General features: G+C 41.7%; 2 protein-coding genes and 1 non-coding gene across 6 annotated transcripts in view; 2 read left to right on the plus strand and 1 right to left on the minus strand.

Moving 5' to 3' along the window:
* Positions 1-9,534, plus strand: part of CANX (calnexin) — a 37,687-nt gene extending 28,153 nt beyond the window's left edge. Inside the window, exons 10-16 of one of the 2 annotated variants that reach the window (XM_036450195.1) lie at positions 578-734; positions 2,977-3,192; positions 4,610-4,729; positions 5,537-5,657; positions 5,802-5,881; positions 6,614-6,661; positions 7,652-9,534. In XM_036450195.1, coding sequence (XP_036306088.1) covers positions 578-734; positions 2,977-3,192; positions 4,610-4,729; positions 5,537-5,657; positions 5,802-5,881; positions 6,614-6,622 — 703 coding nt within the window. In that variant the 3' untranslated portion in view covers positions 6,623-6,661; positions 7,652-9,534. The remainder of the gene's footprint in view (positions 1-577; positions 735-2,976; positions 3,193-4,609; positions 4,730-5,536; positions 5,658-5,801; positions 5,882-6,613; positions 6,662-7,651) is intronic. The other variant, XM_036450194.1, reaches the window with a different exon arrangement.
* LOC118726190 lies at positions 76-185 on the minus strand. The gene has a single exon (XR_004990224.1). It is a non-coding gene; the product is annotated as a U6 spliceosomal RNA (small nuclear RNA).
* Positions 9,535-11,656: 2,122 nt separating the features above from the next.
* The window catches only part of MAML1 (mastermind like transcriptional coactivator 1), a 52,114-nt gene continuing 39,668 nt past the window's right edge, over positions 11,657-24,102 (plus strand). The window contains exons 1-2 of one of the 3 annotated variants that reach the window (XM_045585767.1): positions 11,888-12,118; positions 12,391-12,450. Coding sequence is in view for 2 of the 3 variants with exons in the window: in XM_036450190.2 (XP_036306083.1) it covers positions 12,136-12,450 (315 nt within the window). In the remaining variant the exon portion in view is untranslated. Of the gene's footprint in view, positions 12,451-24,102 lie in introns of all 3 variants that reach the window. The other 2 variants (XM_036450190.2, XM_036450189.2) reach the window with 2 other exon arrangements.

Raw genomic sequence — 24,102 nt, forward strand, 5'->3', positions numbered from 1 at the left:
TGTAGAGCTTAACAGATTTTATCATTACTTTATGTATTTATTGTTAATCCTCACCAGAGGATTTTTTTTTTTTTTTTTTTAATGGAACGCTTCCCGAATTTGTGTGTCATTCTTGCACAGGGGCCATGCTAATCTTCTCAGCATCGTTTCAATTTCAGTGTAGTATGTGCTACTGAAGCGAGCACAGAGGATATTTTTTCCATTGCTTTTCAGAGAGTGGAAGGGAGGGAGGGTTGGGAGAAAGAAACATTGATGTGAGAGATCCATTGGATTCTCCACAACACAATCCAGGTACATGCCCTTGACCAGAAATTGAACCCATAGCCTTGATGCTGGGGCCAATGCTCTAACCATTGAGAAACATAGGGCAGGGCGATTTAATTATTTTGTATGTCTCTTTTTAATGCACCTCAATGAGAAACTAGTTAACAGAAATGCAGAAACAGCATGGTGCTCTATAGTATGACACTGAAAGCATTCCTACAGGATTTCAGATATCATTTGTCTGATTTTCTGAGATGGCAATTTGTAGTCCTACAACACAGAACCCATTTGTAGCTGGTTTATTTCTTCACAGGGATGAAGATATGGATGGAGAATGGGAGGCTCCTCAGATTGCCAACCCTAAGTGTGAGTCGGCCCCTGGGTGTGGTGTCTGGCAGCGACCTATGATTGACAACCCTAACTATAAGGGCAAATGGAAGCCCCCCATGATTGACAACCCTAACTACCAGGTGTGTATCCCTCTAGTGTTTCTTTTTTTTATTTTTTAAAATATATTTTTATTGATTTCAGAGAGGAAGGAAGAGAGATAGAAACATCAATGCCGAGAGAGAATTACTGATTGGCTGTCTCCTGTACGCCCCTATTGGGAATCGAGCCTGCAACCTGGGCATGTGCCCTTGACTGGTACTGAGCCTGGGACCCCTCAGTCCACAGGCCAACACTGTGTCCACTGAGCCAAACCAGCTCGGGCTATTTTGTTTTGTTTTAATACTTACCTGAGAATACATTTCAAAGCTTTTAGGGGAGTGGCAGGGAGAAGAGAGAAGCATTGATTGGTTGCCTCCTGTACTCGCCCCTACCGGGAATTGAACTGGCAAACTTTGACTGCATACTCCAACCAACTGAGCCACACCAGCCAGGGCTAAGTGTGCTTCATTGACCTGGTTGTGTTCAGATAGAAGTTTTGTCTGTAGTAAGGCTGCTGGATTGATCACTATTTTCTTTTTTAATATATTTTATTGATTTTTTACAGGGAGGAAGAGAGAGGGATAGAGAGTTAGAAACATCGATGAGAATCATCAATCAGCTGCCTCTTGCACACACCCACTGGGGATGTGCCCGCAACCAAGGTACATGCCTTTGACCGGAATCGAACCCAGGACCCTTCAGTCCGCAGGCCGACCCTCTATCCACTGAGCCAAATGGGCTTTTAGCTGATCACTATTTTCAAGTAATTGAATTACAAAGTAAACTTCATAAATTGAGAGAGAACTTAATGTGTTCAGTATTGAAAAGAAAAATCTCGAAACGGGGAAGGAGCTTTCATTATTGCTTTGTACTTTTGTTTAAAAACAAAGAAAAGACAAATGGAAAACTTGCAGTTTGGGTTCCCTGCTATCATGTGGCAGGGGTGCTTCAGCCACAGGGCACAGAGTGGCAATCTGTGACTTTTAGCGAGGGGAAAGGAGGAGGAGGGACAGAGAGAAACATTGTGAGAGAGATACCATTTGGTTGCCTCCCGCATATATCCTGATCAGGGATGGAGATCAGGCTTTCACCCGAGGTCCATGCCCTTCACTGGAACCTGGGGACTATTCATTCTGAGAGCTGACACTCTCCACTGAGCCCAACCGGCTAAGGCTTAAGTGTTTTTTAATTGTGCAGTTAAACAATCAGTTTAGTTAGAAGTTGCCCTTAAGAGAAACTGCACTTTGGCTGTTTTGTTGATGACCATTTAGATGGATTGCCTTTTTTTTTTGAATCCTTGATACAGTAGTCATCCTTGTGCATGTCTGAGTATACGTTGTAACTATTTCTCTTAGTTGTTAGTAAGAAATGAAATTGCTGGTTGAAGATCATTTAAATTTCATTTCATGCATTTATTTTCAGATTGGGGAAGAGTAGTCTGAATTGGGCTATGAGGCCCCCTTGTGGAGTGCCTCACCTCAGCATTGAACTCACTTGGCCGGCCGTGAGTCTGTGCCAGGCTCCTCCCGAGGGCGGGCTCCGTGGCATCTCCTGCCCAGTCTGTCCTCGTGGAAACTGGTCTTTGGGAACTCACCTCCCCGCAGGTCAGGGAGGGCCCTGTTAGAGCCACTCTTGGCCCTAGTCTCAGACCTTCCCAGGGGACATGAGGACACTCAGCACATAGCCCCCCCCAATAAGCTTTCTTCACTTGATTTTTAGATATATTTGTATTGATTTCAGAGAGGAAGGGAGAGAGAAATAGAAACATCAATGAGGGGGTATCATTGATTGGCTGCCTCTTGCATCCCCCCTGCTGGGGAGTGAGCCTGCAACCTGGACATGTGCTCTGATTAGGAATCGAGCCATGACCTCCTGGTTCATAGTTCGATGCTCAAGCATTGAGCCACGCTGGGTGATCATTTACATTTTAAATCACCACTGAAGAAATTGTACCAATTTAGGCTCCCACTCCTACTAGCAAACTAGTGGAGGCTTTGGAATGTGCCAGGCACAGCGAGATACTGGTCTAGAATCTAGATGAAGGTCATGGATATTAGAAATTGAAAGTAATTGAAGTTTAGACATCTTAGAGGCAGAATATAAAACATCAGTAGCATAAATTGTTTACTTCTTGTTACTCAGTTAAGTTTTAACAAATTCAGCACTTAGCTTCATTTATCCTGAGGAATTCATCTTAATTTTTATTTAGGAATTTTTATTTAGGTTCATCATAAATTTGTGTTGACCATTATCTGAAATGATTTTAAAAATTGTTTTCTCTAGGGAATTTGGAAACCCCAGAAAATACCAAATCCAGATTTCTTTGAAGATCTGGAACCTTTCAAAATGACTCCTTTTAGTGCTATTGGTTTGGAACTGTGGTCTATGACCTCCGACATTTTTTTTGACAACTTTATCATTTGTGGCGATCGAAGAGTAGTTGATGATTGGGCCAGTGATGGATGGGGTCTGAAGAAAGCTGCTGACGGGGCTGCTGAGGTTTGTGCTTGCTTGTTTCTTGTGCATTTATATCTGCAATTGCTACTTTTGCAAAAACCTATCTATGGTTTATCTTCCCTTATTTGGGAATATTGTTATAAAAAGTGATCGTATGCCTACTAAAGACAAAATACTGGGTTTTTGGAAATGATTGCTTTAGTCTCATGCAATGGCTTTAGAATCTTTTTTATGTATAGGGTTTTATTTATTTGTTTACTTAGTAGAGGCCCAATGCATAAAGACTCCTGCAAGAATGGGCCTTCCTTTCCTGGGCTGCTGGCACCACCTTAGCTTTGGCTGGAGCCACCTTTCCACATTCCCATGCTGCCCAGAGGCCTGGAGCGGCCAGGGTGGTGTGGAACGCCTGCGTGCAAGTGTCCTGCCCCACCCCTGGCCCTCAGCACCTGCGTATGCATACTAACCAGTCATTTTTGTTGGGTTAATTTGCATACTCACTCCTGATTGGCAAGTGGGCATTGCGAAGGTATGGTCAACTAGCATGTTACTCTTTTAATAGGTAGATTATTGTGTTAAAATATATTTAACAAAATTGCTATTCAGGATATTTTTTTAAAAAATATGTTTTATTGATTTTCTACAGAGAGAAAGAGAGAGGGATAGAAATCTAGAAACATCGATGAGAGAGAGACATCGATCTGCTGCCTCTTGCACACCCCCTACTGGGGATATGCCCGCAACCAAGGTACATGCCCTTGACCGAAATCGAACCTGGGACCCTTCAGTCCCCAAGCCGACGCTCTATCCATTGAGCTAAACTGGTTTCGGCTCAGGATATATTTTAATGCACTCTTAAATGTTGAATCTTGATTTGCCCAATATGTAAATTTTTAAACAATTGGTCATATGGCTGAGTTATAAATTGGAGAGCCAGAGGCATTCAGATCAAGAAATTATTCATTCACTGGTTCCTGAAATTAATTAATTTAAAAAAATATATTTTATTGAATTTTTACAGAGAGGAAGGGAGAGAGATAGTTAGAAACATCGATGAGAGAGAGTCATCCATAAGTTGCCTCTTGCACACCCCCTACTGGGGATGTGCCTGCAACCAAGGTACATGCCTTGACCTGAATCAAACCCGGGACCCTTGAGTCCGCAGGCCGACGCTCTATCCACTGAGCTAAGCCCGTTTCGGCTGAAATTAATTCTTTTGCTGATGATTAAGAAGCCAGCTTTCATAGCTGTGAAAGGGAAATCACCTTGATGATATGGAGAAAAGAAAATTGAGGATTTTTCTCCTATTTCCTTTTTTTGCTATATGAACATCTTGGCTTGAATCCTTTGGAAAGGTGGAGCCTGGGTAGTACCTACCATGTAGTCATTGAACAATGGAAGAGTGCTCGCTATATTTGGTGTCAAAATGAGAACTTGAAATCAGTGATGTCTTCTTTTTCAGCCAGGTGTAGTGGGGCAGATGCTGGAGGCAGCTGAAGAGCGTCCGTGGCTCTGGGTGGTCTATGTTTTGACTGTAGCACTGCCTGTGTTCCTTGTAATCCTCTTCTGCTGTTCTGGAAAGGTATGAGTATTGGTTTGGTTTTAAGACACTTTTAGAAAGAACTCTTATCTTATTTTAAAAAATAAGATATATTGCCTGAGGTTTTCTTTCTAGCAGCTCAGTTGTGGCTAGACCGCATTTGGTGTTGACTTCTGAAATTTTATTCACTATTCTGGGCGGCCATGCATTGTACTCAGATGGGAGTAGCATTTGTAGCCCCTTCATTTCTAGTAGTATTTTAACCACTCTCCTTAATATTTGTCAGCAGCTTTCTGGGGCAGGAAGGAAAACAACAACAAAAAACTTAGATATAAATCTGGCCATTTGGGCATAAACTAGTTTTTCCTCTTGGCAGAGCTATTTCCATTCATACACTTTATAATTCTCATTACCAGGTTCCTCCCTTAGTATCCCTAATCCCTTTGACCTCCCTCTACACACAAATACGTGTAGGGTAAAACAGCCTGCTTTTCTTGTTCAGCCTTTGTTACATGCAGTTGAAAATAAAATAAAATTGCTTCACCTTGTTCTGTAATCTGACCCCCAGAGTGCCTTTTCCAGCTTTGTCTCCACCACTGTGCCTCAGTCACCATGACGGTTCAAACCTGGGTCTACCGGACCCCTTTGTGCTGTTCCTTTTATCTTGAAACCCCACACATTCCCACCCAAGAAAAGACTCTCAGGGCAGAAAGTACATCTTACTCATTTCCATACATCTACTCAAGTATACAGCCTGGTACTGAACTTTATTCTAGGCATTCAATAATTATATGGTAACATACTACATAAAATGTGAACAAAATGGTTGTACTCTGAAAAATATTTCAGAAACAGTCCAGTCCTGTGGAGTACAAGAAGACTGATGCTCCTCAGCCAGATGTGAAGGAAGAAGAGAAGGAAGAAGAAAGGGACAAGGGAGATGAGGAGGAAGATGGTGAAGAGAAACTTGGTAAGAAGTAGGCACCAAAATATCTGATGTTCAAACCCTTATAAATAAATTATTTTAAAGATTGTTTTAGACAATTAATGCTAATTACCTAATTATCCCAAAACAGTGGTAAGATTTGCCAAATTGTTTTAACTTCTGTTTTAGAAGAGAAGCAAAAAAGTGATGCTGAAGAAGATGGTGACGCTATCAGTCAAGAGGGTGAAGATAGGAAATCCAAAGCAGAGGTAACAGAAAGGGGGAATACGTTTTTTATTTTAAGCACCTAAGTTGAAGGTACATTTAAGTAGAGGGAACATTTGCATATTGCATAGAGTAATTTTCAGTGGCCATGGCTATAAAAATTCTGTTAAAGCCAATTTTATAAAAGTGAGATTCTTAGAAATACAGGTCAGCATGCTAAAACTTCAAATTATATCTGAATCTCAAAAGTATTTTTCTGTGCTGAAAATGGTTTTGGAATAGGCAGGGTTGTAGGAGAAAACTAATAAAATGAGGTTATTATTTTACAGTTCTGTTTCTTCATCCACCTCCCCTCACTATGCCCTTTAAAAATATTTCTTGCACAAATCCCTGTGTTCTAAAATTTCTGTTCCAGTTGCTCATGGATTCATTTATTTATTCAATAAGTAGTTTTTGAGTGCCCGTTACATACCAGGCATCGTCAGGGAACAAGACAAAAATAACCTATCTTTGGGGAGCTTAATTTCTAGTGGGAGGAAACAGACAGTTTATCAGTAGACATGATAAGGAAGCAGGTGAATGAATGTTTAGAAAGTGATAGGCCATAAAAAAAAAAAGTAGGATCGGAAAGGCTGTCAGAGGGCCGAAGGTGAGGTGGGTGCAGTGTTAACGATGATAGGCCTCGGTGGTGAGAGGATACTGTAAGAGATAAGGGCAGCCATTGTAGGTTTTGGGGCTAAGTAGGTATATCACTCCAGCTGCTGTGTTTTCTACAGACCAAGTAGAATCAAGGAGACTGGTTAGGAAGCTGCCGTGCTAATCAGATTAGATATGGTGGTCCTGAGTAGGGTGATACGATATGAAAGGAGGATGTGGGCTTCCGCAGCTAGATTGGATAATGAGGTATGAGAATAAGGCAAGAGAATAATAGTCCATACCTTTCCTACCAAGGTTCCTTTTCCAAGCACTTCTCTCTTTCATTATGGAAAACTCTACCCAGTGTTCATTTCCAGCTCCCACTATCCTGCCCTCCTCTTGATAAAGATCAGTGCTATTTATGTTTGAGTGTCTTGACTAAAATGTAGAGTTCTTTCAGGTAAGGTTCAGTCTCATATACTTTAAAAAACAAACAAACATATTTTCATTGATTTTAAAGAGGAAGTGAGAGGGGAAGAGAGAGAGAAACATCAATGATCAGAATCAATGATCAGAATCATTGATCAGCTGCCTCCTGCATGCCCTACATTGGGGATCGAGCCCACAACTTGGGCACGTGCCCTGGCGGGGAATTGAACCATTACCTCATAGGTACATTCAACCACTGAGCCATGTCTTCTGGGCTCACATACTTTTATATTCCCTAAGCTTCCTCTCAGTCAGGAGAAATTCAGTAGAATAGGAAGAGCACCAGCTTATTGTCTTGAGTGTCACATGGGACTTGGCGTGGATAGTCTTTCAGTTCCCATAAAATCCAGTTTTCTCAGTCTCAAAGCCTACTGTGTCCATAGGCCAGTAAATTATTTGGGATTAATCAAGATGACATGTAGAAAGCATGGTGTCTGGTCTTTTTAAAAGAAGATGTAGATTGGGAAAAGTGCATTTTCATGGAAAGAAAATAGGAAAGAGTATATTAAAACACAGTCTCACCACCTCTAAGCAGTTGGTTTTTGGTACATTTTCTTCAAATCAGTTTTCTTATTTTCCCTCAGATGGGTTATCCTCAGTTTGGTAAATCTTGGAAATTTGGTGAATTTTTACTTTTCATAATATGGTAATTATAATATGAATTTCTTGTGTGTTTTTTCAACCAATAGGAGGATGAAATTTTGGACAGATCACCAAGAAACAGAAAGCCAAGAAGAGAGTAAAATTATCTTAAGAACTTGATATGTGATTTCCTCTCCCTCCCCTTCCTCTGCAAGTGTGGTCCTAGGAGAAAACCTGGCACATCTTAGGTTGAACCTCAGCAAACCTCCAGATGTCACCTTCAACAAGTTTCAAACACTAGCCCGTGTAATTTTAAACATCTAGCAGTAAATAATTGCAATTGTGACAAAAAGGACCTTGTTTCTGTAGAAAGAAAGCATTTAACAATGGTTGTGAAATGTAATATGAAGCAACTAATTTGTATTTTTGTTTTGTTTTTAAACATCTTTGAGTTTTTGTTTGTTTTTAATAGAGTAATAGAATTTTGCCAGTCTTTAAGATCTTGGCTTAATTTAATATATTGATGTGTCCATGCAGAAATAACACCAACTTTTAGAAATTCTAGGGGGATGAACTGCAGTTTTTATAACCAATTTTGTTTGAGTTAGGTATTACAAAGCATTCAAATGTCTATATCCCTTAAAATTGATAATCATGTTTAAAGTGCAGTTATTTGTCGTTATAATTTTGTATTGCTTACTTCCATTCCTCCTAAGGAAATTGAGGAGAGGGATTGAATGGAAGCCCAAATTTATATAAAGGTTCTGTTTAAATTGTATTAAAAATGGACATATAAAAAGAAAAAAAAACGTTTCACTCTATGTTGGTTAGACAAAGTGTGTGTATGTTCTGTTGCCCTTGGAACAGCTCAGTTCACCGACAGGTTTGAGTTAGTGGAGGTGGTACAATGTGGCATTTGGGCCTTCGTACTCTGCACGCCAAGCGTCTCTGGGCTACAACCTTCTTGAACGGGTGGCTTCTTTAAAGACTGCTACCAGGACATGTGAGCTCCAGAGTAGAATCAGGTGTTTCCATCCCATCTTCCATTCTGTTGACACTGTTTTCCCTCCCTGTATCCCCAGAGTCCTAGCTTTCTCCTCTGCTATGCCTTCTCTTCACAGCGTCTTGCTGTCCGTTGCTAAAAATGATTATAAGCTTTGCATAGTATTAAGCTTTATTGTGATTGTGTGTGTTTCTTCCTTTTTTAAGCAGGCCTGCACCTTTCCAGGGTCAAGTACAGAATAGAATGCTATCTTTTATTATTATTATTTTTTTTATCCATTTCTCTTACTCTGTATAAAGACTAGAAGTCTGTCCAGATGTGAGCCAATTCAGAATTGACTGTAATTGAACACAGGCTGAAAAGTACTGATGTAAGAAGTGACATAGAGCATGAGTTATCCAATTTTTGTAGCTGCTAAACCTTTTAAGTTATCATTTGCAGTTCATGTAACAGTTGTGTCTTAAATTACATGATAAAGCAGTCCTGTTAAAAATAATTTTTTTTTTTTTTTTTAGTATATGGATTGTAGAATATTTTAATAAGTGATGTTAGGTTTGTTTTCTTATGGAATGCAGATGGGTGCTATCAGAGCCTCTCCCCCATCACAGTGTAATAATCTCACTATTACACCACACTGAAGTATATTCAAAATTAATGTTCTTTTAGCTTTATTCTTTCTTCAGAGCTGTTTCAAATATACCGATGATACTGTTCCTTGCACTGAATATATAAACACTCCAGAGTGTTTATATTGGGAGATATTGGGGAGGAAGTATATTTGTAAAAGATGAAGGCTGTATCTGTTTATTTTGTTTATCTCAATTTTTTACCAGTTCACTTAAATTCTTATGAGGGTGGGATGCATTTTTCTTGCTGTTCAGTGCTTTATTCTTTTCATCTGGTGTTCTGTGGTCACAGTGACCTTTGCTATGTAGCACACTTTCCCAAATGTATTGAGTGCGAATAAACAGTTACTTGGCAAGACCTAAAAATATGTCTGCAGATTTCTCCTTTGAAGCAAATGTGTGGGGTCATTGCATTTCCAGAAATCTGCCTTGACTCTCCATTAATATTTCATGCCTCACAGTTTCTTCTGGCTGAGCTATGGAATGACAAGTGTAAATTGGTAGTGTTCATTTGCCTTTCCAGAGTTATTTAGCAAAGTTTGTCTTTTCTTGGTTCTTTTCACTCTTTTTGTTGAAGTTGTAATCTCCTGATTAAATGTCTGACACATTAATGAATGACCAGCTGCAGTTCTTGGCTCTTTAGAAGGCACTTGCATTATGCTTTTACATGCTGGTTTCCCTTCCCGTTGTTGTAAAATGCCCACTCCATCAGAGTGTTCCTCAGTGTCTCTTGTTCACAAAATACAATACTTTCCACTTTCCCCAAATTGTCATATTACTAAATGGTATTACATTAAAACCCTATGGTTAAGCATCTGCTTTTGACTGAACTTCTTCATAGTAACCTTTAATTTACATGTTTTGCTGTTTCAAAGTGGGTTAATTGTCCTTTAATTGGCCACTGTTTGCTATTAATGAAGAAACTACTATGAACGGTGGGATATATAGTCTCGTCCCTTGATATTCACAGGGATTGGTTCCAGGACTCGCCGTGAATACCAAAATTTGAGGATGCTCAAGTCCCTTATGTAAAGTGGTATACGTAGTATTTGCATATAACCTACACACATCTTCCCTATACTTTATCTCTAGATTACTTAGACTTAATAACAATGTAAAATGCTACTTAAATAGTTGTTAACTATATTGTTTAGAAAATAATGACAAAAAAGTCTGTACATGCTCAGCACAGATGCAACCTGCTGCCATCAGAGTCGGATCTACATAGCAACATCAGCAACAATGAAACTTTTCTAGATATTTTCCATCCTTGGTGGTTGGTTGAATTTGAGGATGGGAACTCTGATACTGAAGGCCAACTGTACTTTGTCACCATGAGGATTTGGTTCAGTCAACTCAATGGAGATTCTGCCTCCATTCCTGCTGGATTAGAATTCAGTTTCTGTTGTGCTATAGGGATAACAGCTCAGAAACAGAGGAATAATTTAGTCTTTTACGATTGATGGGAACCAATGAGTTTAATTTTTTATTAGAAAATAAATTTTCATGTTTATATATTTCAAGGGAGGTTTTTGAAAATTAGATTAAATTTCTTTTAGCATGCTATTTTGGTTTTGGACTACTTACTGAAGAAAAGAGACAGTGCTTACGCTATTATTATTTTTCCTATTAGAAAATATTTAATCCTGGTGTAAAATGTATAAGTTTAAAGACTGGTAAAAAGCAGGACCACATTATGGCATTCATGAGCACCTTTGCCTTGGGGAGCCACTTGTATCTTTTTACCGCATTTGTATGAGAACAAATACTATTTGAATAAGGAGTCATTTTTTCTTATTTTAAAATAAGATATTTTTGTGGGTCCTAGTGAAAAGTTACTATAACAGCTGATTTGATTTGTTGATGGTGTTTCTCAACCTGCAGCTTCCTGGCATCCCCTATTTAACTTGTCTCTTGGTCCAACACCATTTCTAGTTTTATTGCTGACTCGCTAATCCCGTAGTTTTTTCTAGTCTCCCTTTCCCTTTGCCTGCTGGTTATATAATACTAGAGCGATTTTACCTAACAAGACCATCTTTTTCAATGTAAGGCTTGCCGGCCATACCCCGGTTTTTACTGTAATGTCATCCTTTGCGGTTCTCACCCCCACTACTAGATAGACTCCCCACATGCTCTTCCTTATCTGTGCCGGGCTTTTCGGGGGCAAGTAGTAAGTTGGAACTTGCTCATTTTACATAAAAATGGTAATTGACGGGCCCAATGATTCAGAATGGCGTGAGAGGAAACCTTTTTCAGCTCACTCGTGAAATTTCGACCAATTAAAATGCTGGATGTAAGCGAGGTCTGAGAAAACGGCTGATGCTGAAAAAGCGTGGCTACTTTTGAGTTTATCTGCACCAACTTCAGAAAGGCCGCCCGGGAACGCGGCGAGCAGCGATGGGGCCGGCGGCGTCCGGCTCCGGCCCGCGGCCCCGCGCCTGCTGCCGGGCTCCGCCGCGGACCCGGAAGGGCCTGCCCGCGGGGCGGTGCTCAGCGCGGCTCCGTCCACACTCGGCCGGTGCCCAGCACCGAGGCCCGCCCCCGACGAGAGTTCCTTTAACTCCGCACGGAGCTCCGCTGGCCTCGGCCGCTCGCCCCGCCCCTCGGCGCCCGCTCGCGCTGTTTGATTGGCCGCAGTCCCTGCTCCTCAGCCGTGACGCCAAGGTCGCCTGCCGGGTCCCGCCCTCTTCCGAGAGCCCCGAAAACAATTTTAAGATGGCGGCTACGGCGGCGCGGAAAACAATGGGCTCGGGGCGGCGGGGCCAGGCCGAGGCCTGAGGTGGGCAGCGAGCGCCGGCCGGCGGCGGGCCGAGCGGAGCCGCAGGAAGACCCGCCGCCGCCTTCGCCGCTCGCGGGGCCATGGCGCGGCCGTGAAGCGGCTGCCCGCCGGCGGGGAGCGGAGCCCGCAGTTCCAGCCGCCAGAGACGCCCGGCCCGGGCCCGGCCCGCACCGCCCTCGGCCCATGGTGCTGCCCACCTGCCCCATGGCGGAGTTCGCGCTGCCGCGGCACAGTGCGGTCATGGAGCGCCTCCGCCGGCGCATCGAGCTGTGCCGGCGGCACCACAGCACCTGCGAGGCTCGCTACGAGGCCGTGTCGCCCGAGCGCCTGGAGCTGGAGCGCCAGCACACCTTCGCCCTGCACCAGCGCTGCATCCAGGCCAAGGCCAAGCGCGCCGGCAAGCACCGGCAGCCGCCCGCCCCGCCGCCCGCCCCGGCTCCGGCCCCGGCCCCGCGCCTGGACGCCGCCGACGGCCCCGAGCACGGCCGCCCCGTCGCGGTGAGTAGGACGCGGGAGCCCCTGCCGCGGAGGCGCTCCCGGGCCTCGCTCGGACCGGGGACTGGCCGGGACTGAGCGCTGTCACCTGCGGCAGAGGGACGGTGGCGGTGGTTTGGGAAAACGGGACCGGAGAGACCCTAGTGAGGCTCCGGCGTGAGGCTGGGGAGCCCCAGGGGAAGGTCTCCTCCCAGACTGGGGAAGTTTCTTCAAACGCACCGGCCTGAGAGTAGCCTGTGCTAGTGGCTTCATTTATTCTGTGAATGTTCATTGGGTCTTTGCAGGTTCACGGTTTACATATGGAAATGTCAGGCAGCCTTCAGTTGATCAAACTGTTTTGAATGGAAACACCCAAAAATCTTTGGAAATCTTAGTAAAAATAGTCCTGAAGTTTAGCTTGTGAGTCCGGCGATGTTGTGGACAATTTCCGTTTTCATTGGTTCTCAGTAGCTTTTCCGGGGGATTTGTTGGTTAGAGGTTTTCTTTCCTGAAGCTGATTTATAAAAGTGAGATGATTGCCCTGGCTGGTGTGGCTCAGTTGGTTGAGGTCCTTCGTGTGCACTGGTTCGATTGGTCGCTGGCTCGATTCTCAATCCGGGCACAAACCTTGCTTTCGGGTTCGATCCCAGGTCTGGGCGCCTGCGGGAGGCAACTGATCCATCTCTCTCACATCAGACCGAGGCTTCTCTCTCCCAATAAATAATTAAATAAACAAATAAATAAATAGTTTACTGAAATAAGGGGAAGGACAAGGTTGCTTTGCTTCTTTATAATTTAAACTTTAAAACAAAAGTTAGCAATCTAATTTGTTCTGTGTTATTTTTAAATTCGTGCCTTTACTCTCTTCCACCTGGGCTGTTTCAGTGTCCATCTCTAGTCATCAAGCATTTGGTCTCTTCCTCTCCAAATTCTCTGTGTGTGTCCTCCTTTCCCCCCCATTCTCTGTTTGAATTATTTTCCATATTCTCTCCCACATTAGCCTGGGCTGCTGGACATTTAATTGATTATTGCTTACCAACTAGTGAAGTCGTCTGGTTCTCGCTTTTCTCATCTGTAAACTGCAGATATGTTTAGCTTATTATCCTCCAGGAGTGTCCTTTTCTCGGTCCCAACCTTTCAGAATCCTGCCATTCTTCAAATCTAGCTCATCTTCCTCTTCTTTTTTAAAATTTATTTTTTATTTGATTTTATTTTGTTGATTTGAGAGAGAGAGAGAGAGAGAAAGGGAGGGAGAAAGGTCCATTTAGTTAGGCATTCGTTGGTTGATTCTTTTATGTGTCCTGGACCAGGATTGAGCCTGCAACCTTGGTATCGGACAAACTCAAACCAACTGAGCTACCTACCCAGCCAGGACCATCTTCCTCTTCTTGAAAGCTAGTTTCTGACCACACTAGCCCACAGGAATCAGAATGAACTTTGTCAAAACATTTAGGAAACTTATTGTCTGTGCTGTTTATTTGTAGCACATAGTCACATACTACTTTGGCCGTGTCTTTCCAACGAGGTGTTTGGCTCAGAGTTCCTTACACATCTTAGGCTCTCAGCATGTGTTTATTAAATGATCGATATTAAACTTGGTAGTACTTAATAATTTATTCTCCTTTATGCTACCCTCAAAAGGCAAAATAGCTTAACTTCATGATGCCTTTCCGAACAACTTCTGTTTTAAGGAAAGACTAACAGTAGCGGATGGTCATGCCAATTTAGGTACGTAATGAAAGCTCATAAAATCTTAGTTGACATGCAAATAGTTGCCTTGAACACCACCTAGAAATTATATTGGTGATGATTCAATGTGTTTAAAGAGAGTGAGAGTTTAGAACCTACAGGATATTTTCAGTCCTGAATTATTGTAGAGAAATTTGTTGTTTGACAATAAATTAATTATAAGTGTGTTAGAACTTGAATCTGGCCTGCCAGTTATTTCTTTGGGTGTGGGAGACTGATCAGATGTGCCATGCTATGTTGATGTCTTATCACATTAAATCTTGGGCCTGCATTTCGTGAATTTAAACCTTAGGGTGGAGGCGTCGTTCCGTTGTCTGTCTATGGAAAAGGGCCTTTTCGCCTCAGTCTCCGGTGACCCTACTAAGCTCTTCAGCCCTGAGATGGGTTAGAACGGGATCGTTGTAATGGGAAGATTCATGTCACTAAGAAAACTGGCATTTTCTGTGTGTGCTCTTTCAAAACCAAATAGTAGTTTTCTAATGACACTTAGAGTTGACTTCTTTTTGTTAGGAATGTTACATTATTGAGAATTATCCACCCATTTTATATAAATTCTTATTCTTTAATGAAAATAGTCTTACAATAACTTGAACAGTTTCATTTAGTAAAATGCTGTAAGGGTTTATGCCTCGTCCCTTTATCTGCTGTTGTTACTCTTTTTAAAAAACTATATTTTTATTGATTTCAGAGAGGAAGGGAGAGGGAGAGAGAGATAGAAACATCAGTGATGAGAGAATCATTGATCGGCTGCCTCCTGCACATCTCCGGCATGCGCTGTGACTGGAAATCAAACCATGACCTCCTGCTTCATAGGTTGATGCTCAACCACTAAGCCTGGGCAAGATGTGCAGATTTTTAATAATGATTTTGTAGATTAAAATTATGTAAGAATTATGAAAATAACAAATTATTTCTAGGAAGTAGAGATATCTGATTATAAAACAGACATTGTACTATAAGAATGTGGGATAGTTTTAGAAGAGAAAAGATGACTAATTGTAGCTTTAGGAACCCATCTCTTTTTATAATACTGGGACCTCATCCTAAAAACCTTTTTTCTTTTTTATCATCAGAATCCCCTTTCCCACTACATCCTCCCCTTCAACTGAAAGCACAACAAATATTCTTTCTTTTGTCTTTTCTCACCCTCAAAATAGTGTTCCATCTTCTTCCTTCCTTTTGCCCTTTCCACTGCACTTCCCACTTATTCATCATTAGTCTATTGTGATCTGTCTTCTGCCTCTTCTACTTTTCCAAAATTATCCCTTTAAAAACACCAAAGATGAATTGCCATATTTAGTGGCTTCTTAGTCATCTTTCTTTTTTACTTCTTCTTCCTTAAAACTTTTCTCTAAGCTTCTACCCTCCTCTAATTTTCTTTCCAGCTTTTTTACTTTTTTCCCCCTCAGTCTCCTTCCTGCTCCCTTTATTAATTCATGCAACAAATATTTGAGTGTCTACTGAGGGCCAGAGCATATTTTAGGCACTAGAAATATAGCAGTGAACAGGACAAATTAAAACCGCTCACATGAAGAAAGAGAGCAGTAATTTTAAAATTAATTTTTAGTTGTAATAAATGTTAAACATTAGAGTAGTTTGATACTGAGTGATTTTCAATAGCAGCTTTAGATAAGATGCTTTATCTTTTTTTAAATCCTCACCTTGGGACATACTTTCATTGATTTTAGAGGGAGAGGAAGGGAGAGAGAAAAACATTTATATGAGAGAGAAACACTGATAAGTTGCCTCTTATACATCAGACACATAGTACCCTCCCCCACTGGGGATCAAACCCGAAATCCACATGTGCCCTTACCAGAAATTGAACCCTGACCTCTTGGTCCTAGGGATGGTTCCCAACCGAGCCACACCGACCAGGACTTCATGCTTTGTCTTAATTTGGGCCTGAATAACAGGAGGTTATCAGTCATTTGAAAGTCTCAGAACATTTCAGTTATTAATAGAATTACCAACAGCCTTTGAGGCAGGGTCTGAGCTTTCATGAAGAACAGAAAGGAGGTCATTGTGGCCAGTAGGCATCCAGTTTGAGAGGTGGTAAGCACGAATCAGATCAAGTGCAGGGAAAGCAATAGCAAGATTTAAGCAGAAACATGATATGATTTAGTTTTGAAAGGTCATTCTGCTTTGTGAAGTTGGTGTGGGCAAGAGTGGATGCAGTTATGCTTTTACAGAAGTGGTGGCTGGGGCTAGAGTTAGTAGTGGAGATGGAAGAAATGGATTCTGGACAGGTCCTGAAGGCAGAGATGCCAGAGCTTGGTCATGGACTAAATGGATTGGATGGTGGTTAGAGAGCAGGGAAAAGTTGAGGGGAATTCCAAGTTTTTTGCCTTGATAAATTTTCTGCACACTTTTTAAATATTAATGTTCCCTATGCAATTACATTCTCTACTTTTTACACTTGGTCTTTTCCTGGGTAATGTCATTGAGTCTTATGACTTCACCTGTCATCTGTAATAATAAGATTCTCCAGAATTCCTTTCCAAGGTTCAGATCCATACTTCCAGCTGTCTACTGGATAGTTCCACTTTGATATTCCACATGTCCAAAATAGGCTCTCCCTTTTTCCTGCCAGTCTTTCATTCCTTTGGAGTATTTTCTCAAGCACAGTCATCCAAAGTAGAAACCTAGGAATTGCCTACTCGTTTATTGCTCATTTATTCGACCACTCTTGAGCTCCTGCTGGAGCCAGGAATCATGGTGGTACCGCAGCAATGTCAGCAGCCTGAGGGGAAGTAGGTAGTAATAAGTGGGGCACGGCAAAGCCATGTTGAGGGCGTCAAAGCCTGTGGGAATATCAGGTAGGGAATGCCTCTTTGGAACTTGGGAAGCTTTAAAGATTTGGCTTTTAAAATGGGTCCAGCCCGGCCAGTATGGCTCAGTGATTGAGTGTTGACCTATGAACCAGGAGTCATAGTTCCGTTCCTGGTCAGGACACATGCCCAGGTTGTGGACTCCATCCCCAATGCAGGAGGCAGCCAAACAATGATTCTCTGTCATCATTGATGTTTCTCTCTCACTCTCATTCTCCCTTCCTCTCTGAAATCAATTAAACAATGGTATTAAAATGGGCCTTAATATTTTCCAAAGGGCTTTTCATGGAAGACTAATTTCATGGGCTATATTAAAAGAGTTCTGGAATTGAGCAAATTTAGGAGACACTGGGATAAACAAATTTAAGCAGCTTCATTTATTAGGATATTTCTAAACCTTTAATATGTTACTATGCTTGTGATCTTATCAAGGAGTATGTAATAGGACTTTGATCCTGTTGGGAAACTAAACAAAAACACAAAATTATGACAGTGAATAGTTCTTTGAATTTGGGGCTTAAAGTGCCAGAGACTAGAAGATAAAGGTGAAAAAAGTAGGAGTCAAATCATGAAAAGCCATATATTTGATTTTGGTTGTTTGGACTAAATAATTATATTTTTTGGATTAAATAATTTTGAAACATTGTGAATCCCCTGACACATTTTTATGTTGACATCTAAAATTTTTCATCCTACATTTTTAAGCTTATCAAAAATTATATTGCATTTATGGTATTGTTCAATTGTATACTAAATCACCAAAATTCAATTTTAAATAAAATATATGAAATAAGAAAATTGTATAAAACAGAACCTTATAAAGTGCTACATGTATTTAATATGAATCAACTGTTTTGAAAAGAGAAAAGAAAAAGGGAAAAATGTGCCATGGCTGGTATGGCTCAATGGTAGAGCATCCATCAGCCCTCATACCAAAGGGCCTCCGGTTCAACTCCCGGCCAAGAACACATACCTGGGTTGCAAGTCAGTCCCAGGCGGTCAAGGCCTATGCGGGAGGCAACTGATTCATGTCTTGCTCACATAGAGATGTTTTCCTCCCTCATTCCCTCCCTCCCTCCCTCCTTCCTTCCCTTTCACTCTCTCTAAAAATCAATGGAAAAAGTATCTTTGGAGAGGATTAAAAAAGTGGGGGGAATACTTTTTATAATTGCAGGGGGTATAACTTTCAAAGAATTATAAACATTAATATTTAAAAACAAAATGTATACATCACTTTTTAAAATGTAGCCAATAGACTCTGAATATCTTAACAATGTTCTTTCATCAATCATTTACACTTTTCTTTAACAGAAACTTTAACCATTCTTTTTTCTCCTGGAACTTTCATTTCTCTTAGACTTGCCCCGCATAGTTTTATTCTAATATAATGAAAGCTTGCAAGTCTTCTTTTTAAAAAAAATTTAATATATTTTATTGATTTTTACACAGAGGAAGGGAGAGGGATAGAGAGTTAGAAACATCGATGAGAGAGAAACATTGATCAGCAGCCTCCTGCACACCCTCTACCGGGGATCTGCCCACAACCAAAGTACATGCCCTTGACTGGAATCGAACCTGGGACCTTTCAGTCCGCAGGCCGACGCTCTATCCACTGAGCCAAATAGGTCAGGACACAAGTCTTCTTATTTAATAACGCTAGCATTTTTTTCTAAAAAAAATACCTTCAATAGTATAAAAATTGAAATTAAAAACTTCAATTTAGCCCAACCGGCATGGCTCAGTGGTTGAGCATTGACCTATGAACTAGGTCATGGTTAGATTCCTGGTCAAGGCACATACATGGATTGTGGGCTTGATCCCCCTTAGGGGGTGTGCAAGAGGCAGCCAATCCATGATTTTCTCTCATCATTGATGTTTCTCTCTCTCCCTCTTCCTTCCTCTCTGAAATCAATAAAAACATTAAAACAACAACAGCAACAAAAACAACCTTCAATTTAGCTCATGGACTGAAGGGTCCTGGATTTGATTCTGGTCAAGGGCACATAACCTCGGTTGCAGGCTGGATTCCCAGCACCAGTTTGGGGCTCATGCAGGAGGCAACCAATTGGTGTGTCTCTCTCATATCAATGTTTAGCTCTATGTCTCTCCCCCATCCCTTCCACTTGTTCTAAAAAGAAATCAATAGAAAAATATCCTCTGGTGAGGATTAACAACAAATAAATTAAAAATTAAAATACATGTTTAAAAAGCATACAAAAAACTTCAACTTTGATCATCAAGCTCTATGTAGCTTTTTTCTTAACCCTCATCTGAGGATGTGCTTTTATTGATTTGCGATAGAAAAGAAAGGGGAGCACAGAGGGAGAAATATCCATTGGTTGCCTCTCTCACATGCCTCAACCTGGGATGGAACCAGAAACCTGGGGATGTGCCCTGACGGGAATTGGATCCTTAACCTTTTAGTGTTTGGGATGATGGTCCAACTAACTGAGCCACACAAGCCTGTATGCATACTTTCGTTATTTTTAAAGTTAAGTTATACAAAAGAAGAATATATGTAGCATTTAGAATGTTCTGTGTTTTATGATTGTATCTTATTTCAGTAAATTCAAATATAGTAATATATAACAAAACCAATGTATTATGAATATTTATAAATAATTATTAAGCAAAAAAGTACAAGTTAATTAGAAATGTCTTCCTTAATGAGATGGATGAGTTCACATAAGCATGGATGAGTATTGTTGAGAAAATGACAGTTCTCAATTCTATTTCTCTCTCATCATTGATGTTTCTATGTCTCTCCCCCACCCTTCCACTCGTTCTAAAAAGAAATCAATAGAAAAAGATCCTTGGGTGAAGATTAACAAAAAAGTCAGTGGTATGTCACCAAAAGTTAATTTACTAATTAGCTGACAACTTGGTTAGGTACATGTTTAATTTTTTTTTAATTTTAAATCCTCATCTAAAGAGTGAGGATATTTTTTCCATTGGCTTTTAGAGTGGAAGGGGAGAAAGAGAATGAGAAAGAGGAGAGAGAGAGAGAGAGAGAGAGAGAGAGAGAGAGAGAGAGAGAGGGAGAGAGAGAGCGCGCGCGCGAGCGCGTGCGAGAGAGAAACATTGATGTGACAGAGAAACAACAATTGGTTGCCTCCCACACAACCCGACTTGGGGTAGGGATCAAACCTGCAACTCAGGTACTTGCCTTGATTGGGAATCAAACCTGTGATTCTCTGGTGCACAGACCAACACTAATTATTGAGTCATTCCAATCAGGGCAGTATACCTTTAATTTTATTGAAAACACAGGATTAGAGGATGTCTGACTTATAAATGGATTAATCTAGAGATTAGTCATTCACTTTTCTCAGTTATTAAGAAACTTGAGGCTTTGTGCACAGAATTGTGCACAAGTAGGGTTCCTCAGCCTGGCCTGCACCATCTCACAATCCGGAATCGCTCAGGGGATGTAGCAGTGCTGAAATGGCAGGGGCTGGGCGCAGCCCCACCGCCCTTGCCCCTGCTGGGGAGGCAGGAGAGGCACCACCGCTGCAGCCCGGCTTCTGTCTGAGTGGCACTCCCACTTTGCGAGTGCACCGACCACCAGAGGGCAGCTCCTGTGTTGAGCATCTGTCTCCTAGAAGCTCATTCCAGTCGTTCTGGTTGTTCAGTCATTAATGTCCCTTAGGCTTTTATAAATATAGAAGATATTAGAGGCCTGGTGCACTGGGGGGGTCCTTCAGCCTGGCCTGCAGGGATGGGTCCAGCCACCCAAGGAGGGACTGCAGGAGGTTTGCCGGCTGAGGAGGGGCCATGAGAGGGCTCCAGGGTGTGCCCAGCTCTCTCACCCAGTCCTGATCAGTTGGACCCAGACAGCAAGCTAACCTACCAGTTGGAGCATCTGCCCCCTGGTGGTCAGTGCGCATCATAGTGACTGGTTGAATGAGCGGTCAGACACTTAGCATATTAGGCTTTTATTATATAGGAGGACATAAAGGCTTTACCAAATCTTATAATTGTTATTGATTGTACCTATTCTTTCACACAGAGGTAGATTGTTTAAACTAATGTACTCAAATTGGTTGGGAAAATCAAAATGTTCATTTCCATACATCTTTGCCAATATAGTCATTTTTGATAAAATACTTTATCTGCTTTAGATATATTTTCATCAAAACCTTATAGCTGCTACTATAGCATGTTTAATGTGGAAAATGTCTACCATATAATCTAATTGGCAAAACCAGTCTTGTCTTCATTGTCAAATTAATCATCCACATCAGACTCAGCCTTCTGTCAGAAAAAGTTTGAACTTCATTTTTTAACGACACATAATATACATATCTATGACAGCCACCTCACTCTTGGATTCTAAGGGAAAGTATTCAAGAAGAGCAAGGAGCCTTGTCATGAGTTTTGTGACCTATCAGATAGGGTGCATTGCTTCATATTTCTTACCCATGCTCTCTCTGCTCTTTCATGGAGCATTCCTTCAAATACCTGTTTGTTATTTGATTAGTTTAGGGTGGAAGAGATGTTTTTAATTGAAAAATATCGCCACTCCTGCTGCCCATTCTATAATATATCTGAATTCAAAGCATTCTATCAACTCACAAACCAAACTTAGGCAACCTAAGTGCTCAGAGCTCTTAAAGTCAGTGGAGAACGAGTCTGTCCAGCAGAGCAGCAGGAGGGACTAATTCAGGGTGAACAGTTGGAGGACCATCTGTTTTACTAGGCCTGGTGGAGCGGCATGTCATTGGGTGGCACCATGGGAATGAAGCTCATATATGATACTCTAAGATCCCCAAGTATTTTGAGTGTGGTTCTTTGAAAATGGCTTAATTTCTCTTAGTGTCTTTACATGTAACCCTTACCCAGTCTCATATGTTTGACACATCCTCATATTCAGAGTTCTGCTCATGTGTCATCATTTCCTTCCAGACTCCCTCCTCATGCTGGTCTAGATGCTTAACTCTGTCAGAACAACCGCACTGAACTTTAATTACTGATTGGCCTCTTCTCCATTAGACTGTGAGCAAACTAAGAGCGAGACCAAGAGTCTAGAACCATACCTGTCACGTATTTGGCAGTAAACAAGCATATGTTGAGTGAGTGTTAATGATACTGTGGAAGGAGCTCTGAATTGGGAGTCAGAAGATATATGTTTTTAGGCTGTGATCATTTAAAAAATGATTTCAATAGAGCTGGGCCTAGATTTGTACTTCCATGCTCATTCAGCCTTGTTTACAATTGCCAAGAGGTAGGCTCAGTCTTAAAGTTTCCATCAACAGATAATGGATGAATGAAATGTGGTTTATACATATATTGGAATATTATTCACCCTTAAAAAGGAAGGCATCGGCCAAGCCAGTGTGGTTCAGTGGTTGAGCATTGACCTATGAACAAGGAGGTCACAGTGTGATTCCCAGTTGGGGCAATACCCAGATTGCAGACTCGATTCCCAGTGTTGAGGTGTGCAGGTGGCAGCCAATCAATGATTCTCTCTCATTTATGTTTCTATTTCTCTCTCCCTCTCCTTCCTCTCTGAAATCAATTAAAAAAATATTTTTTAAGGAAGGCATCTTATGTGCTAACGCTTGTATAAACCTTGAGGACATATGCAAAGTAAAATAAACCAGTTGCATAAAGACAAATACTGCATGATTCCACTTACATTAGATATCTAAATATTCAAACTCTTAGATTCAGAAAGAACAATGCTAGTTTCCAGAGTCTAGAAGGAAGGAGGAATTGTCTAACTGCTATAGAATTTTTTCCATTTTGTAAGATAAAAAAGTTCTAGGGATTTGTTGCACAACAGGGTGTATGTAGTTTACATTATTGTACTGTACACTTAAGAAAGGTTAATAGCAACTGGGCAATTCCTTGCCCCAAACAGTTACCAATTCAGCATTGCAGCCATTCACTGCTCTAAGTCCCAAGGTGAGACTCCCTGCTCATTCAACCAGGAAGAAGAGGAGGAGTATTCCTTATCCAGAATAAAGACAGGATAAAACCTATCCTATATAATAAAAGTGTCATGTACTAAGTGTCCAACAGATTGGTCAACCAAATGCTATGATGAACACTGACCACCAGGAGGCAGATGCTTTGACCAGTAGGTTAGCTTGCTGCTGGGTTCTGGCAGATCCGGACTGGGCAAGAGGGCTGGACATGCCATGGAGCCCTCCTGCGGTCCCTCCCTGGCTGGCTGGGCCCCATAGACCCTGATTGGGACTGGGTGAGACGGCCCTGATTGCCAGCCAGACTGTGTAGGAAGTGTGTGATGGTAGTACAATGCCTTAAAAATTCTGAAGGAAAATGATTACGAACCTAGAATTCTAGCCAAAGTATATAAAAATGAGTATAGAATAAAGTAATTTTCTGAGAATAAAGGTTTTTAAAATTCTAACTGCCACATACCCTTCCTCAAGAAGCTACTGCAAGAAGTACTCCACCAAAATAGAAAGAATAAATCAAGGAAGAGTAAGACATGAGAGGCAAGAGACTCAGTGTGAGATTCTTTGGCGAATGGTGAAAGGTGATCACAAGATGACCAGGCCTGCACCAGATTGAGGCGCAACAGTGTCACCCCCGAGACAGACTGTCACTATCAAGTTCCCCACTTCCTTTGGGCCACCTTCACCTGAAGACAGGACACCTAGGAGAACTTGGCCCAGATTCATGACACTCACAGGTTCTCAGTTTTCCCTGAGAGCTGGAGGTAGGCCGTGGTGGGCTCAGGAGCGGGGAGTACAAGGCAGCCCACTTCCTCTGACCACCCTTCTGCTGCATGTCCACTGCCTAGTCCACACCATAGTCTTGCTAGGTACCCAAAAGTGGAGAACCCTATTTCCTAAGACCCACTTGCCATGATCTTATTCATAACTTCTCCAGAGAAGGCCTCGTCACTTTCCAGAGAAGTGGAAGTCAGACCACAACTCTAAGACTGGTCCACTCACCTCCTTCTTGAGGGGGCACAGTGCTGCTGACTTCTTTCATGGCTAATTGCACTTGCCCTCCATTTTCAAGATGAAGCAGGTTAGCCTGGCCAGTGTTGCTCAGTGGTTGAGCATCAACCTATGAACCAGGAAGTCACCAGTTTGATTTCTGGTCAGGGTATGTCATCTAT

The sequence above is a fragment of the Pipistrellus kuhlii genome, unplaced genomic scaffold (assembly GCF_014108245.1).
Source record: "Pipistrellus kuhlii isolate mPipKuh1 unplaced genomic scaffold, mPipKuh1.p scaffold_m20_p_21, whole genome shotgun sequence".
Taxonomy (NCBI): domain Eukaryota; kingdom Metazoa; phylum Chordata; class Mammalia; order Chiroptera; family Vespertilionidae; genus Pipistrellus; species Pipistrellus kuhlii.